General features: G+C 46.1%; 1 protein-coding gene across 3 annotated transcripts in view; it reads right to left on the reverse strand.

The window, feature by feature from the left end:
- Window positions 1-18,271, reverse strand: part of SNX27 (sorting nexin 27) — a 46,990-nt gene that overhangs the window by 14,719 nt on the left and 14,000 nt on the right. For all 3 annotated transcript variants that reach the window (XM_039512569.1, XM_039512568.1, XM_039512570.1), the window contains exons 2-5: window positions 9,596-9,827; window positions 3,630-3,822; window positions 2,564-2,628; window positions 726-830 (exon numbers count right to left, since the gene is read on the reverse strand). In XM_039512569.1, the coding sequence (XP_039368503.1) occupies window positions 726-830; window positions 2,564-2,628; window positions 3,630-3,822; window positions 9,596-9,827 (595 nt within the window). The remainder of the gene's footprint in view (window positions 1-725; window positions 831-2,563; window positions 2,629-3,629; window positions 3,823-9,595; window positions 9,828-18,271) is intronic.

The following is an 18,271-nucleotide window of genomic DNA, read 5'->3' on the forward strand; positions in this document are numbered from 1 at the left end:
TACTTATAGCAACACTTTAATTTGTTCAGGTTTCTCTCTGAGCTACCGTCCTCAGTTACAGCAGTACCGGCTGCATTTTGTTAACCTACTTTAAATGGATCCCTTGGCGGCAGCACCACACTCTAGGCATACTCACGAAGCAGTAGACGAGTTAAGATCGCTATGGCGTGGGATGTTGCAGTGACTTCGATGGGAGTTGAAGAGTCAGGACCTCCCCGGGGTCAGGCCTTAAACCTACTAGTCCAACTATACAAGGCAGCTAAATACTAACCCCACGCTCACGATTTCCCCAACGCAGACCGCTCCTATTAAGACTCAAGTCACTGCCCTACTAGACAGCTGCACAAGCCTCATAGGTTGGGTTTGCAAGCTCTCACTGCCTGCCGACAGCTAACTCTGCAGCCACAAGACAGAATTTGTCTAGTGACTAGAGAAATCCTGCTGCAGCTTTTAAGATATTATCAGTGAAAATTAACAGAGCAATGACTCTGCCCTTGCAGGAGAAACTGCCAAAGGAAACACCGTTTCACCAAGATGCAAGGTTGGATTTCTCCAGCACTCTCCCCCCCATTGTGTTATTGCAGGAATAGTTCCACTGGAACCCACCCGCCATGGAGAACAGCAAAGGGAAAGGTCTCTCTGTGCATGCAGGATCTTGCTTCAAGTTTGAGCCACATTAATCTATTTCAGCTCATTAGAAAGTTTCACGCAAATATGCACCTTACCTGATACACCTGGTCTGTAGTGCTGTTCTTTTTGACCCTGACTGTCACTGTTGTTGTGTCCGGTAGTGCTACTCTTAGTTCCACATCTGACACACCATTGTAATTCTGGAAAAGAGAAAAGAACACGTAATCCATCAGAGTCCTTTCTTCCCATCATGCCACAGAGCATCCAGCCAGGAATCACTAGATTAGTAATCTAGGTACTGCAGGAGATACAACAGTCCTAAAGGGGAGTTATTTTACTCCAGACAAGTGATCCAGAAGTGGCATGGCACATGTGCACAAATTAAGTTGGCTAAGTTTACAAGAAGATTTATTTTTCTAACGGCCAGCCCTGCAAACTCACGCTGGGATCTGAGAATTAAAACAGGCTCTTTCTGGTTCACCCGTCGCTATCGGTATCTAGTTTATCTGACCCCCATTATGATAGTATCTGAGCCCTGCACAAACAGTAATGTGTTCTCCTCACAACATCCGTGTGAGGCAGGGCAGGACTATTATCTCCCTTATAGAGGGAAACTGAGGCACTGAAACATTAAGTGATTTGCCCAAGATCTTACACAGGAAGTCTGTTGTGGAGCAGGGAATTGAACCAGGGTCTCTTAAACCCCAGCCCAGTGCTCTAACCATGGGATCGTCATCATCCCTCTCTAAGGGTTCTGTAGACAAATTCTGGCCTGTGTTCATAGAGGTAACGGACCCAGAAAATTTGGTCCTACAAACAGAACTTGGTTAATCATTCTGGTTGAGGCTGCATGAGCCAGAACACACTCCAGCTCCCATTCACTGGAGTCAAAGCTGTCCAGTGTCACTATAAATAAATACTGATTTGCTAAACAGAAAGAGGTCATTTTTACATAGTCACTTTTCAGAATATAACCGCACTTCAAAATGAATCTTCAAGCCTCAGAAACTGATTTCTGATTGCAACAAAGGCAACTTTTGAAAAAAAGGAAGAGGTGAATCCAGCAGCATCACAAGACAGGAACTTGAATGAACCATTTCAGGTCACAATTGGATAGGATTTTCCACATGCTTGAATCAGTGCATTCTAAGTTTGCCAATGAAGGAAGAGACACTCTTGGATACAGCAGCTCTACATACCAGAAGAAGTTTGGGGGGAAAAAGTAACAGCTAGTGGGAAAATAACTCACAATTCCTGCTTTGAAATCATAACTAAATTATTCCGAGATAAAATATTAATGTTTATAACATCTATTGCCTTGGCTTCCAAAGGCTGCAGCATAAAATATGAGTAACATGCAAATGCAAAGCTACTCAAGCTACCAGAGGCTACGCAGAAGCCAGCAGTGCTGCAAGATGCAACATTAACACAAGCAGCCAGCAACAAACCCAATCAATGGATCTTATATTGGGCCTGCCAAGGGGACATGGTACGAAAGTCAAGGGCCCCCTATTGAGAGAGTTTGGTTGCTTGTTTGTAGAAATCTGAACTCCAGGAACTGACAAGAATAGCATCAGAGCTGTTCTTCACTGCAGCAATCCCCTGGAATAGCTGTATCAATAGCAGACGGATATAACAGAGGCACATGGCAACCTCTGACAAGTCTTTTGCCCCCATTACGATGATACCTAGTGGCCAACCACGCAGCTTTCTGGGGTTACAGATACATCAGGCTACTACTTTTTTGCCATGATTGTGTGTGTGTAACTGGGCAACAACAGATAGCTAAGCAACTACCTAACCTGCTCTCTTTGGCCATATTTTACCTGGGGGTTTAGTTTGTTACAATCAACAGTCTGAAGGTAACAGTTATGAAAGAGAACACAGAGCATCGGATTGGCACTCCGGCGTAGTCTCTAGCATGCCCACTTACCTCGTCCGATTCCGATAAGAACTCCTGCATGATGTCGCTCTCCCCAATGACTCGTATGGAACATACTGCCGGACAAAGAGAATGCTGCGTTAGTGGATCACACCTGGAAGTGGGCACAAGAGCCTTCCACCCCAGGGGGCTGGTTTGAACGGGGGCTGGGGGAAGGGAAGATAACTGTCAGTCACTGGTAGGTGGCCTGTGTGAAATGAAGTGGTACCTAAGCCACTGAGGACAGGGTCCACAACGCTAACAGAGACTGATTTATTCCTTTCTTGAAAGACTTAACAGGGAGGCTGTGGATTCAATGGGCCATGGAAGGCAGGGCTGAGATATATGAGCAATGTGAGGGAGAAGCTTACTGTGCTAATACCCATTCTGTACCCATTCTATGCAGAGAATCCTCAGGCTTCAAACTGGCACCTGGCCCAAGCACTTGCACAGGCACAGACGGTCCATCTCACCCAGCAATAGCCAATCCCTACTGCTTCAGGGCAAGCCAAGTACAGGGCTATACCATGGGGTGGAAACTCCTTTCTGATCCCCATTTACAATGCCTTGATTGACACGTGTGGGGCATGGTCTCTTACTAAGAACACTTCCAAGGTCCACAGATCAAGGAGGGGATTTGGATGCAGCGTTGCTACCCAGACAGCATAAGCAACTGAAGCTATAGATTCCAGGCTCTAAGCCACAGAAGCTTAAACAGAGATGCATACCCCCCTTTAAAACATACAGCAGTGGCAAGGCCAAGTTACGGCAGTCTGGCTGGGATTCCCTAAGAAAAACCATGCAACCCTGTAAATAACGGCCCCCCCATGCATTACAAACTAACACTGTTTTGTTGTTGGAAGTGATCAGTAAGTCAATAACACACACGTCGCTATGGCAAGTGAAGTTTGGTTTTTCTTGCAGTGTTTCCCTTGGAAAATCGAGCCTGGTTTTAAATGAGCCTCTTTCCCTTGCTGGTCGGCTTTACCGCCATCTCCGTAAGCCCTTTCACCTGCTTGGAAGCCGACAGCTTCAATGTAGCACTGGGCTTGTGCTTCTGGCTCAGCTGGTCCTTTACCTTTCTCTAGATACTCCTCGAGCCCTCGGCGCCTGCCATCCAACTGCTGCTCCGATAAAGAGAAAGGCCATTTCCCCGGCAAGCGTGGAAAGGTGAAATTGGCAAACTCCCGCTTCAGGTTCTGGTGGAGGATGGCAAACTCCCGGTACCGCTTCGAACACAGCTGCCTCCCTGCCATGTAAACATTGTAAACCTAGCAGGATGCAGAGGGAAGAGAAGGACAGGAAAGTTGTCTAGTGCAATAAAAAGCTTCCCAAATGTAAACAGATGCACTGCTGCCTTCCTGAGTCTGCAGACAGCCTGAAATTAGCTGAGAGTTGTGAACTGCCTCAGTCATCTCAATGGGGTGTTGACTTCGAAGCTTAATGGTAGGTTAGAAAATTGCTATCAATTTAAATCATTCATTATGTCACAGCTGATCATTTGGTCAGAGAAACACACCAACTAACGATTCCAGGCATCACTATTTGACACAGCAATAGACTGGTGTGGGGACAGTGTTGATGTTCAGTATCACAAACTGAACATCAAACAAGAAATACTGCACTGATTAGATCAATTGTTTCCATAGCTAATAACTCCACACACACACACACACACACACACAAAGCTACAGCTGAATTTCCAGTCTGCTGCAGAATTCAGCATCAGAAGGCCACAGAAATCCAGGGCCTTTGCTGCAATGTTTAGGTTCAGAATACACAAGGCCTTACTTAAAACACAGACATTCCTCCAGAGCCCAAAGACAGCCTCTGATCAAGGACCAGGCTTAGACTCCATGACTGAATAGAGCCCCTTGCTGCTGTCAGGCACTCCCAACTGGGCAAGAGACAATAGGGCAGGGGAGAGGGGTTCAAATCTTTTGGAAACACCTTGTCATCCAACTAGCTTCTGTGCTGTGCACACAGCTCTGATTTCATCCCAAGGTCATTCAGGAAATGGGATTTGGCCTCTGTACCCTGATGGGAATTTGACATCAGAAAGGAAAGGAAAACGATCTAGAGTGAAGGGGGGTTTAGCCAACACATCGGGGCACCTTTCAAAGATCTAACACATCTACAGATCATGCCTTCACCATTCAGCCAGCCTCCAACTTTAAGGTCAATTAGTCCTACACACTACATGTGGCAAGGTCTTTACAAAGAATACTGTTAAGGGGTCCAGAGATAAGCGAGGGATTCAGAATCAGCGTTACCACCCAGACAGCATAAAGTCCAGGCCCCGTTGCGGGGCCACGAGCAGGTTTCAGGGGGGCCGCCAAGCAGAGCCAGTGTTAGTCTTGCTGGGGCCCAGGGAAGAAAGCTGAAGCCCAGGGCCCTGAGCCCGCTGAAGCCGAAGCCTGTGCAACTTAGCTTTGCAGGGATCCCTGTGGCATGGGGTCCCAGGCAACTGCCCTGCTTCCTATCCCCTAACACTGGCCCTGGCTTTTATATGCAGAAAAACAGTTGTTGTGGCAAAGGTGGGCCGTCGACTTTTTATAGCGGGGGGGAGGGGGTACACGGGGGGGCCTCAGAAAGGTTGAGAACCCCTGGCATAAAGAACTGAAGCCACAGACCAGGTTCTTATCAATTTTGCAGCTGTCTTGGCATTGCTAATATGCCCACAATGATAAAGAGGCACCAACCGATGGGACACTTGCCTTAATCAGCCTCACAGGAGGAAAGGAATGTGCCAAAGATATAAACACGCTTATACCCTTTTGTGGGTGCAAGATAAATTTGCACAACAGCATCCATCTTGCCAAAGTCATACATCAACTCCCCTTTGCATTTGCAACACTGAAAGCCCTGGCAGGTCAGAGAAGTAGAGTATTTCAAAAGGCACCACCCTAGACACAAGAGAGAACCTTCCACAGCTCTTGGAAAATCAAAGAATTCTGAGTCCCACTTCGCTTCCAAGATCTGTACAGGGCGTGGTCTCGGAAGCTGAATCAATTTGTTTTCAGCATTAGCCATAGGAATAGCTGACCTGTGACCTTCCAAAAAAAAAAAAAAGGATATTTTTTCAAAGCACAACTCTTGCGTTGCTCAAAAGCATATATTCATGACGTGATGCTGGAGAACCCCAGAGGAGGGAGGAAACAAGGAGGCGAGGCCAGTATTAGCTGACCTCTGTCCAGCTGAGAACATACATTGCATTTGTCTAGTCATTTTAAGTTTGCATTTCATTCCAGACACATTGCAGGCTTCCTGCAGCACAGATACAGCTGCTGCAGCTTCCTTGCAAGATTTCTTCTCTTTAGACTAAGACTCGTGTTTCTATCACCCTTTCCCTCTTGTCCTATAACTGGGTACTGAATTTAGCCATCTGCCTGGCGTGGGTGTGGAGCCCAGAACTGGAACAACACGGGGTGCTACAGGATAGAACTGTGATATGGGGAACTTGCACACTCCCTGTTCGCACTATATCTGGCCACTGCCCTGAATCCTTTGTTTCCATGAGGATCAAATCTGCTCCATTTAAACGCACACGGTACACGTCCTAGGTTACAAGCCTCACACTAGATTCTGCTTCTTGGTGATGAACCAAGTTCTAGTCCTCGCCTCCCCAAAAACATACACGCTTCTGTGCGTCTGCCGGGTTCCTGGAACAGTAACACTCTGTCATGTTCTCCATGGGAAAATGCCTCCATTTTCTATGCTGTAAGGGAAAAAGTAGCAAACCGGGAACCAATTTGTCATTTGTCAGCTCCTTACACGCCAAACTGTAACTGCAATGCACACAGCGGGGACTGCTCTGGTTCAGTCAAGCTTTCAGTCTGGGCAGAGTAATTCAAAACCCAGCTGAGTTCACTTTAAAAATTCCTTCACCAGTGCACGATTGCCTTGCATGCCTCTCCACCCCACCCAAAAAGCAGTACTTCATCTAACCCTGACATCTCATCTCAAGACCCTCGGCAACTGTATATCCAGTTCTCTGTGATTGAAACAGCAGCTCTCTAGCCACTAGGAGGTGAAGGGAAGGTTCTGGGTAAGGTAAGAGGCAAAACGGAGAAAGAAAACCAGTCTGGGAAGTGAATTGGCCAAGGCAGTTTTTACACCATTTCTCCCCCACCCCAGGCAATGTACTATTATAACCAGCTTTTAAAGGACCCTGGATGTCTGAGTGTTTAAGTCCTGGGAACCAATGCTGGGAGAATGTTCACTTTGACACTGATCTATGGGCCACTCCCAGGAGCTGGTGACCGGTAACTGTCCTCTTGACAATAAGTGGCTATTTGAGAGGGGAAGAATACCACACTTGTGGCTGGCTTCTGTCTCTGACAGTCACTTATGGAAAACCAAAGGCCGGATGGAATTTCTTCTTTTTTGCTTTAAGATTCTTTGCTGATTTTTCTCATGGTTCAAACCTAACAGGTATGTTGTCAAAGCACCGTTTAGCTACACAAATCACCACTAAGGCTAATGTGCTGGAGGGCTCTGGCCCCAACGGATGGACTACAGGACACAGCTCAACAGGTATACTACAGAGGCATTCAGGGAACATAACACACAACCAAAGGAGCCAAGTAAAATGGCCTAGATGAGGCCTGGCCAATTAATATCCCTGGAACATGCCCAAAATTCCACTTTGGGACCTGTGAGCCATTCAAATGAGATTCTCAGTGTAAGTTTGCCCTAATCCAGTGAACAGTTTTAGATTTCTCTCTCTGTGTTGCTTCCCAACCATTATTCCACTTGTAATAGATGCCTCACTTAATTCTGGCAGGTTGGAGCCCTCTCAGCCATGCCCCAGGTGAACACTACAGGAGCGGTGCCCAGGAACATTCACGTCTCCATTTGCTCATGGTAAAATTACTATGACCACGGGTCTCTGCAACGCGGTGTGTCCAAGCTCTCACGCGTGATCTGACAGGGTAGCTCAAAAGTGAGAACAAGTTTGATCTCACATCATGAAAGCATCAGAGTCACTCACACAATTCGGGAGCAATTGGAAGAGTACTCGAAAGCAGCCTGGGATTGGAATGGCAGGTGGGACTGAGGACTAGGATTGAAATCCATCAGCAGAGCTTGTAGGGATCCCAGAACTGCAAAAACAGGGATGCCGCAGAGCAAGATTGAGGTGACAGTTGCAGGGGTGAACCAGCAAAGCTGCTGGGTGTGTTACTAGAATTGCAGGGGTGCTGAGGCAAGGATTGAGGTGCATTGGCAAAGATGCATGGGCCCCAGAGGGGGAACAGCAGAAGATGCTGCAGATGAGGACAGATGTGCATTGGCAAAGCTCGATGGGCTCAGAAGTGCTAACAGGAGTGAAAATGTGTGTTAGTCACATCTATAGACATGACTCAAACACACAAGGAGCTGAGTCTAGTAAGATGGTGCCATTTTTACACCGTCACTGTTCTGACTACAAGCAATCTTTAACCGACTCCACCCCTCCCGAAGCTCTTGCTGCTCTGTGGATTTGTTGCCAATAAGCCTCAAATCTCCTTTCGGAGTCAGTGGTGTGTTCTCAGTTTGAAGCACAGCAAATGCCAGCAACACAAGCTAGATGGAAATACATGCAGCCTAGCTGCCAGCAACAGCCAGCACCAGTCTTTGGGCAGAAACGTGACTAACAGATTTTTCCCAATTGATTCAAACCAAGAACAATAATCAGTAAGTAAACTTTAACTGCCACCAAGAGAAAAATAAAAGTTTATTCTGTGATCTGCAGCAATTAGATTTTCTTTCAAAACTTAACAATGGAGGGGAAGTGCGTACTTTAATCATCCACAGCTCAAATTAGGTTTTCCCCTCTCTACATCTCTGGGAGAAGGGAACCAGATTGGAAACATGCAAAATAGCTAGCGCATTCCATTCCAAGCTGCAGCCAGGCATCCGTGATAAGCCAGAGTCAATAGCAAGCCTCAGAGGATGCATCCGCTTAGGCAGCAGTTTCAAGACAGACCATGTTACTTGAAAGAATGAGCGCCAGCTCCCACAGTGAAGGCAGTCGGGCAGTGTCTTCCACCTGGGAGGAAGCTGGTACTTTCTACAGCTGATCCCTAACTAATGAGAACAGAAAGGGAAAGAAATACACACACACACACTATCTTAATGTTTGTTATAGCACAGAGGTTACACACTTAGCCTGCTTATCAGGAGTGCTGAACAAGCAAACAGCTCCCACTGAATTAAGTGGGAGTGGCAGATGCTCAGCAACTGTGAAAATCAGGCCACTGTAACACCTGTATGTGAAATCTTTGGCCACTTCCCTGAAGATTAGTGAAGGATCACTCATACACACAGCACATTCTCAGGAAAGGCAGCAGAGTGAAACCGACACAATCAATCATTCCAATTTCATTCTGCTGCATGGGAAGCTGCAGGGACACAAGCATGAGAAAAGAGTTTTTCTTCAATGATCATACTCCTTAGGTATCTATCACAGGTATTCTAGGCATTTAATATAAAACAGGATATAGAAGCATATATGAGCTAACTGATGGTACTGAATAGAAAGTGTCAACCAAAGGCCATTTGTCAAGGTCACCCTCTGGGACCCACTGCTCAGAGCTACCCCACTTGTATGAACTGGCTGAAAACTGACAGATAACCCAGTTCAGAAAAAGAGTAAGTATTCCAACAGAATACAAAGAAGCCAAGGGACTGAATGAACCATGGAGGCCAAGGTCATCTCAGCCCTAGAGGAGGTTCCTCTGTTATGATGATTTTGGGAGGCTGGGAGGGACCCAGGCAGAGAGGAAAGCTTGCACTACTGCTGCTCTATGAACCAGAGGCCTTCATACATTGGACTGTTACGCCCTTTACATGCACTAAAATTAAAGGAAATAATAGGATCTGGAGTTCCAAGCTATGGTCAGTATTACAGCCTCTTTGGGGTTGAGGGAGAGGGTCTGACAACCAGAATCCAGAGATCAGATTAAAAACCAGGCCTCTCGGAAAACTAACAGCTTAGGACCTGATCAGCAGGAAAACAACCCAATTCTGGACTCCACAAGGCATGCTCGAGCCAATACTAACCACAAACTTCTCGCCATTCTGCTCCACGTGTTTGTATGTGGGGATGGAAATGGGCACAGCCTGCTTTTCGGTGTAGTCATAGAACGACTGCCCCAAAGAGTCGTCGCTGGGGTCGAGGTTATCAGCCTCATGGGGCGGAACGGATAACACTGTCAGTATTAACTCCTTCTCTCCTGCTCGAATCAGGTCCACCACCTGCTTGTGCGTTGCCCCTTCTACATTCACGCCATTCCTGGGAAGGGAAAAAACAATCAGGTCATAAACAATGCAGATGTGCCTAAGGAGTCTCAAAACCAAGCCAGAATCAGCCCAAAAAAGTGTGAAAACAACGTAGCGCTTCTTATTTACTCCCTTTACAACACTATTAGCTGAAGCTGCCTAATATCATGCAGTTTGACATCCAATGTCCCTTCAGTGACTTCCACCTGTTGTGAATTTGAGCCAATGTCTATTTAGGTTTTAAAAAACATAAAATAAATAAAAAGGGGGGGAGGGGTCAAGAACCCTCTTGATGAATGGAACTGATTTCAGTTTTATGGCAGCAGAAATAGGATTTGCAATTTAACACTTCACTTGCAGTGCTGGGAAGCCAAACACTACCTGTGGTATATGCCAATCCAAGAGAACTGAATAGATCAGATCAGTAGAGATGGATGAAATTTTCCCAGCAAATAGTAAATTTGCCAAAAAGTCCATTTTTCAGGGCACCGAAAACTATTTGCAAATTCAGAGCAAATTCAGCTAACAGATTCAGCTGGAAATTTTCTTTTTTTTAAGAAGTATCTTTCCAGAATCAAAAGTTGTATTTCACTTAGAAATTTTTCTAATTTTTTTTCTAAAAAACAAAAGAAAAGGGGGAACCTCAACCCACCCAAATGACCCAAAAAGCAAAAATACCAAAAGCATTTTGTGTTGGGTTTAAATGTTTTAATTTTTTAAATTTTTTTGTGCAAAAAATAAAAAATCAGTTATGGGCTGAACCAAACCAATTCTCCCCCCCCCCAACACACACGCACTTTTCAGTTTGGTCCCCGGATAGAAAAATCAAATTAGTCGCTCAGCTCTACTGACCAGTTTAGTTTCACTCTCCAACCTGTGAAGTCCAAAAAGTAAAAGATTCATTGATGGTAAAAAGCCTATTTGATTTTAATCTATGATCAGTTTTTGATATTACAGTATCTTAAATAATGCAGCTGAGGCTTTGTTTAATACAAATATGCGCCCCGTAATTTTCGAAATAGGCTTTACATATGAGAACTACAATTCTTCACCTTCCCAAAATGCTCATTGCTAGATAGGTCCCTGGAAGATGAACTTGCGGCTTTCAACTTAAAGCACAAATCTAAGGAGGTCCAAGATTAGGGAAGGGAAGGTTGACCCTCAACACAGAAAGCAGGTTTAACAGATTTTAAGGCCTGAGGGGATCATTATGATCACCTTGTTGACCTTGTGCACAACACCGGTCAGAGAATTTCATCCAAAGATTTCTGTACCTAATCCCATAACTAACAGTTGAGTTAGAGCAAATATTTAAGTTAGGAAATAAACCCAATGTAAAAAAATGGAAGGCTTGAAACTCTTGACACTAAGTGGTCTCTCAGAACTGCAAATGTTATTGCTCTCTCAACAAACAGCCACTGGACAGTCAACCCCTGCTAAGTTCTGGTCCAAGGATAGCCCAAGAGACCACAGCTGGTTACCAGTTTTTAAAGGCATTTGTTTTGCAGTCAAATAAAATCCACCCAAACATAGCTGTTTTGTTCTCTCTTCCAGTTCTGGGGAGGGGGAAAAAAGCCTTTTTTTCTCCCAGATAAGAATTCAATTTAGCAGCAAGCCTCCATAGATGGTGTCAATGGAACACTCTCCGCCAGGGTTTGGTATCTGAAACATCCAGTTGTATAAACAGGAACAGTCCAAGCCGCATCCTTGCTAATCAGCCCAGATGCACTGGAACTGGGCTGCAGACTCCAGACAGAGAGCGCATGTCTCATCTGAAAGGACTGGCCGCTTCTCTTCATTAACTACACAGGCTGCTCAAAAACACACCCTTGGAAGGGCATGAACACAGAATTAGCTCAGGGATAGGGTGATGAGAAATTCCTTTAATCTTGGGGTCGCTGATTCCAATCCAACTAAAGTCAGAGTGACCAAAACTAGGCCCCCCGATTTGTTTTCTTGCCACATAGGAACTGCTCTGTCCTATCAGGCTAACTGTCCATCATGTCCCATATACTGTGCCTCTGGCCAGGAACACCTGATGCTTCAGAGGAATGCAAAAGAAAAGCTGTGCACACTTGGTTATGAAACGCTGCCCATGCCAGTGGAGGAAGAGAATTTTTTCTTAAACACTCCCCCTCAGGCAATTCTGTGTCTCCCTCCTTGAGCGTGAGAATGGATTTTCATTATTAAGTGCAGAAAGCCACAAACACCACTCACAGAATTATCCAAGCCTGCTTGAAATGCAGCCACTGTTTTTAGCTTTCTGTCCTTCCAAAGTCTCCCTAACACTGAAATCAAAAAAAGGCAGCTCTTGCCGCATCCAGTACCTTTTATTGAACTTTTATTTACAGAAAGATCCCTGAAAAGATTGTCTAAACTTACAAATCCGATCCAAGGTTCTGAACCAAGCCTCAAAAACTACTTAAGAGGGAACGCAGAAATAGATAGGATCAAACTGTCACAGCCCGGTTCAAGTCATCCGCTAAAGCAGGGTATTAAGCATAGTCGTTAAAATACTGTTCAAAGCCATATCATTTTAAAAGCCATATCATATAAAGCCATATCATTTTAAAAGACAAAAGTGAACCTTCCCCACACATTGCCTTCAGGTTCTTCTGGGCTTAGAGGACTTTGCAGAACAGTGAAAGCTCAAACGCTTTGAGCACCTGAGGAAGGTGGAAGTACTTTGCATACAACGTGCTGGTACTTAGGGTTTGTACACACTACCACTGATGTCACTCAGGTGTGTGAATAAGCAGTAAGTTTCACTGACCTAAGCGCGGGTGTGGACAGCGCTCTCTCTCCCCCGCCAACATAGCTACCGCCTCCTGCGGAGGTGGTTTTATTATGCCGACAGGAGAGCTCTCTCCCATCGGCATGGAGCGTCTTCACCACACACAACAGTGGTGCAGCTGCACCGCTGTAGTGCTTCTAGTGTAGACTAGCCCTTAGAGCTGCATGGCTGGAGAGCAGCAGATACTGGCCAGCCACCCAACTCTGAAGGGAGCATCGCTGCCAGCAACAGCACAGAAGTAAAGGTGGCAACATCGCGATTCCCCCCCACACACACACACAATAGCCCCCATGATCCCCTTTTGGGTTGGGGCTCCCACGGTTACAACACCTTGAAATTTCAGGTTTAAATCTCTGAAACCATGAAATTTACAATTTTTAAAATCCTATGACTGTGAAATTGACCAAAATCTACCATGAATTTGGTAGGGCCCTATTCCTGAGACAGCAATGCTATCCAATAATTGTTTTCTTCAGTGTGAAGTTAGTGCTGTTAAACAGTGCTGCAATGGACAGCCCTAGAGACTGACGCCATCTGTTTGTCCACAGACCACGTTCAGCACAAGGGGCTGCAGGTCATGTTTTCCTCACACTGTCTGCCGCCTGCGTGCGTCAATCCAGACCTGAAAGGGGGAGCGGGGAGTTGGGCAGAAGAAAGAATTCAGTTACCGTGGCCCATCCAATCCTGGGCTTCCCGGAGAGACTGCCAAAGACTGCCAGTTGTGATGGTGGTTTTGGTAATATGGACGACTGTGCAATAGGAACTGGACTGAAAGCCATCAGATTCATTTCACAAGGGCTACAAGATGGAAACAGTTTTCAGTCACTCCCACCCTGAGCTGGATATGACCTAGGACCCCAAAAGAAAAAGCTCAATACTCATTCCCCATCACCAGAGCCATCCCCGTCTCTCTCCTGACAGAGGTCATGCCAGTGAGAAACAATCAACTGCCCTCCTCTCCTCACTCTCAATTTCTAGCGCTTGCTTAACCATGCCTGCTTCCAGGCTGATCGGAAAATGGCTGCTTCCTTGTGCAATCGGATACATACAGCCCCAGTCCCCTTCCAGAACCACACTTCCTCCCGGAGCTGGGAAGAGAACCCAGGGGTCTCACCTCCAAGTCCTGGCTCTAACTACTGCAACGTATCATTTCATTTGCACAAAAGTAATTGTCTGTGAAGCCCCCCCCGCCACCCAGTCACTTAATATATCAACCCAACAGGCTTCTTTCTAAGCCCAGACACGATTTCAATGGCAGTCCTGCTGCTGCTCCACTGCACTGGCCCCCAGCTCTGCACTACGAAGGCGCTGAAGGGAGCAGTGCAATACCACAGGGGCCAGACGACTAGCACCTGCGTAATAAAGTCACCATAGCAACTCAGCCAGGAGTAATCACCTCCAAGCCAAAGAACGGGAACAGTACATAAGCAGGGATCCGAGTTTTCTGAGATATAAAAACCAAAATTCTCTGATAAAAAATAAAATAAAATCAGTGAATGAACAAACAATGAAACGCTGAACTTTAGTTTCCCTAGCCACAATATATACAGGTATCAGTTGAACACACTGTTTTACTGATGCACAGTAGAACCCCATTTATCCAAGCCTCCATTATCCAGCAGTCTGTATTAACCGAACCACCAGCTGGCCGGGGCTGACAGCGGTGGGGCTAAGGCTGACAGCCAACACGCCAGCCACTCAGGGCTGGCAGTTCTGTTAATACACAGAAGCGGATAATGGAGTACGGATAAACGGGGTTCTACTTTATGCGTTTCCATTTTTTCACAAAATATCAAAATTCGCTGTAAAAATGCAAATTCCACATTTTTCCATGGCAAACTGATTTCTAGGATCCCTGATCATATGGCATGGACAAATCAGAAGCCTCCAGAAGGGGGAGATCAGCTTAGCTAAACTATGTAGTATTTATTCAGTGATAGAGAGTTTAAACACACTGGTTCCTAAGATAATTGGATACCAGAGGATTTTTTGGACATGAGTGTGTTTTGTTTTTACTTCCACCCCTCCAGCAGACTCGCCCTGTCCCAGAGGAGAACTAGTCATCCTCCAACTCAGCTCCTATCCAATCCAAGATGTCTCGCTGCAAGACAAAGCCGTACTGAGCCCCAAGGTGGGAACTCTTAAACAGGAAGACTCATAGCATTCACTACCAATGGGCTGGAGAACCAAAACGATCTGCCATGACAAAGAACTTACCTCAGTGAGAAAACCACAACCTGCTGGGTGGCATCAGCCAGACACCTGTAGTCCACAGCCCTTCGTCAGATTTCAGTCAGACCCAGAGTGCAACTGACAAAAACTGGCTGCGCTTTTTCAGCCGGTACATCATTGAGCGTACAGTGGTAAGAGCAAGAGACTGGGAGTCCGGAAGTCGGGGGTCTATTCCCAGCTCTGCGACTGTGTCTGCGTGATTATGGGTAAGACACTTCCCCTCTGTGCCCAATTTCCTCATCTGTAAGGCCTGGATCATACAGACCTACTTCACAGAGCGGGTGGGAGGCTCAAGGAATGTTCACCAAGTTGTTTGTTGAAATCTTTAGACAGAAGAAGTTACGGGAGGACCAAGAATAGTGTAATGACTACAAACTTTGTGCCACCTTCAAGAGTTCCAACAGCTAAAGCAGAGGATAATTTAATCCGACTAGGAAGAGCCTTTTTAAATCCCCCACACCCATGGGGACTCTCAATGCCATGACAAATTCCCCAGGATCTTCCCCTCCCACCCTTCTTTCTTTTCTTAGATCTCATCAGGAAAATGGTCAGTGACAGCGAGGAACAAAAACAGCTCCCCACCAGCCATGCTGAAAACATTTTCCCCTGTAGCTCCAACGGACAGGGTCAGTCAAGCTCAACGTGATCCATGCTGGCCAAGAGTGCTAGACAACAGCACAGCGAGGTACTCAGGAATGAAGAATGCTTACTCCTCTTTCAACATAAGCCTCAGCTTGTACATGTTGGCACGTGCTGGTGATACAGACTGGTGGAATTACATTAACATAAGACATAGGGGCTCTAGGAACAAAACTTCCGAAGCACTAAGCCAAAGAGACTGACCAGAGGTTCCCGGTCCACAGGCTACCATGGCTGGAAAGAACAGATGTCTGAAGTCCCCTACACCCTTTTACAGCTTCACTTCTGGAATGCCAGGAGTTGCAAGGGGAGGGGAAGCAATCCAACGGGCACTGCTTCCAGGAGTCCCCACCAGTTTGCTGCACCCCGGGTGCATCTTTCAGCAACGGGACCATGTGGAGGGTCACTCAAAGAATACTGCACGCCAAAAAGCACTGAACTATGCCTGAACCTGGGCACATATGCAGGAAAAAATCAGCAACCACGCTGGCAGTGAGAGGAAGAAGCAGAGTGTAGTGCCATGACCGATCATAATGGTCCCTTCTGACCTTAAGTCTATGACCGCTTACTGGGGGCCTCCGTGTGGCCAGGGGTGCCTCTGCAGTGCTCTGCCCATTTTCTCCTCCACAGGGCTCCTTATACAAACCTTACAGTCCCCTGGAAAATTAAAAACATTCCCCACCTGGGATCCAATTTATTCAGTCCTCAGGTCCCCATTGGCCCTCCAGGTCCCAACCCAGTCTGTTTCATTTCTTAGCTGGGGGAAGGGGGGGGGAGAGAGGTTTCTCAGCCCTATTTCCAAGAGCTAAGTCACAGTTTGATGTCTCTGCAGGAGCCAAGTTCGCCCTCTGTAGCTGCTGCTTCAAGCCAGCTTTTCTCAGGCTCCTGTTTTCGTGAGCATCCCCCATCTTACTGCCACGCCCTCCTCGCGACCACCCCCTTCCTTGCAGTTTCCTGCTGCCTGTTGTATTGGAATCACCTGATCCCTCTCCGGTGGGCCTCATCTTGTAATCAGGGCTGGTTTAGCCCCAGGCTCTCCAGCCCATGGGCAAGCCATCCTGCTAGAGGGAGCCATTTGCAGTACATGGTTTTCCTAGTGTAAATGGGCCCTGGGGGACATCGACATAGGCACCAACTCCATGTCTGGAGCACCCACAGATCAACTCCTCCTCCATGTCCCCCCCAGCCCTCCTGCCCACCAGGGCACCGAGAAGCTCCTCCCCATCCCTCCCAGCACCTCCCGAAATCAGCTGTTCAGCAGCATGCAGGAGGCACTGGGGGCAGGAAGAGGTGGGGAAGGGGGAAGAAAGAGGCAGGACGGGGGCTTGGGGGAAGAGGCGGAGTGGGGGCAGGGCCTAGGGCGAGAGTTGAGCACCCCCCCACCCTAGGAAGTGGGGAAGTCGGTGCCTCTGGACACTGATTTTTTTTTGATAAGGTAGGATCTCCCCACATCGCTATGCTTAAAAAGGAGTTTTTCCAAGGTTTACAGTATTTATAAATCTCTTTAGAAAACACTTGAGGATTTTTAATTCTCCTAAATCATCTCAAGAGAAATGCCAACATATCCCAGAACAAGGACACTTAAGGGAAAACAGGGTGGATAAAAATCAATGATTTAGGAGGAGGGGGAATCAGTTTTTATTTAAATCAGAATTTATTTTATTTAAATTATTTTTTATTAAAAACTGTTTAAAACAACATCTAAATTTAATACAAAATATGTTGAGGACTAAGCTTGTTATAATCTCCTAAAACATTCAAATAAAAAAATAAATATGCTTGAGCCCCTATGAAAAACTCAGTTAGAGGCTGAGGGGAATCTAACTTTTACAGTTAAGCTTTATAAAAAGAGCACACTAGCAGTAAGTAAGCACTCTCTCATTCATTCTCTAACATACAAAATATGTACAATTAAGAAGCTGAAAATATTAAGCTACATAACTGCTTAAATAAATGTGTATATCATTATAGTGGACCCACCTAGCAAAAAGATGTACCAAATCTAGTGTAAAGGCTCTATTTTAGCAGTAAATCAACATATTTCAAGTGTGAGTGTCCCTTTCTTTAGAAAATAACTGAGGTACAAATAGGAAAGTTGATTAAAATTGAAGATTTTAAATGGAAGCTTTCCACCTGGTGATTTCAAATCAATCCAGCCTGAGGGAAAAAGTTTGAAATCAACTTTGTCCTCCCCTAGTGGAGAGCAAAATGCCAACAAAAGATTAACGCTAAAAGCTGCCCTCTCACCAGTGTGCACCATTCAGCCAACAAGGCCCAACCATCCCACTAGTGGAGGAGAAAGTTCCAGGGACCAAAATATTTATAGGTTTTAAAAGTCACCTCTTTCTAAGGAGCCGAGCCAGCAGCACTGTTACTCTCACCACGATTTCATGCATCGTCCATCTCTGTTAACCGAGGACTCTTCCCCACCCCAGTCCCTCGCCTCTTTCTGTTCCTGACACCTGACTTGGAGCGTGTGAGATTCTGGCTCTATCCAAGATTCAGAATTCCTCCAAGTAGGTCTGTGTCAAGAAATATTAAGAGTCCCATAAAATTCAGTGAATCACTAGCAAGCCATTCACACTCACTGCCTGCCCCTTAACACCAATCCGCCTCACTAAAATCTCTCCCCGTTAATAGATTTGTTTTGAAGTCCAGAGTCAGGAGTCCACTCACACAACGTTCTTTTATTACAACAATGGGAGCAGGTTGCTAACAGTGGGGTGGAAAGAGCAATAATCTTGACACTATAGATAACAAAGATCCCATGACAAGGACAGTAACCATACAGA

This window comes from Mauremys reevesii, linkage group 24 (assembly GCF_016161935.1).
Source record: "Mauremys reevesii isolate NIE-2019 linkage group 24, ASM1616193v1, whole genome shotgun sequence".
Taxonomy (NCBI): Eukaryota; Metazoa; Chordata; order Testudines; family Geoemydidae; genus Mauremys; species Mauremys reevesii.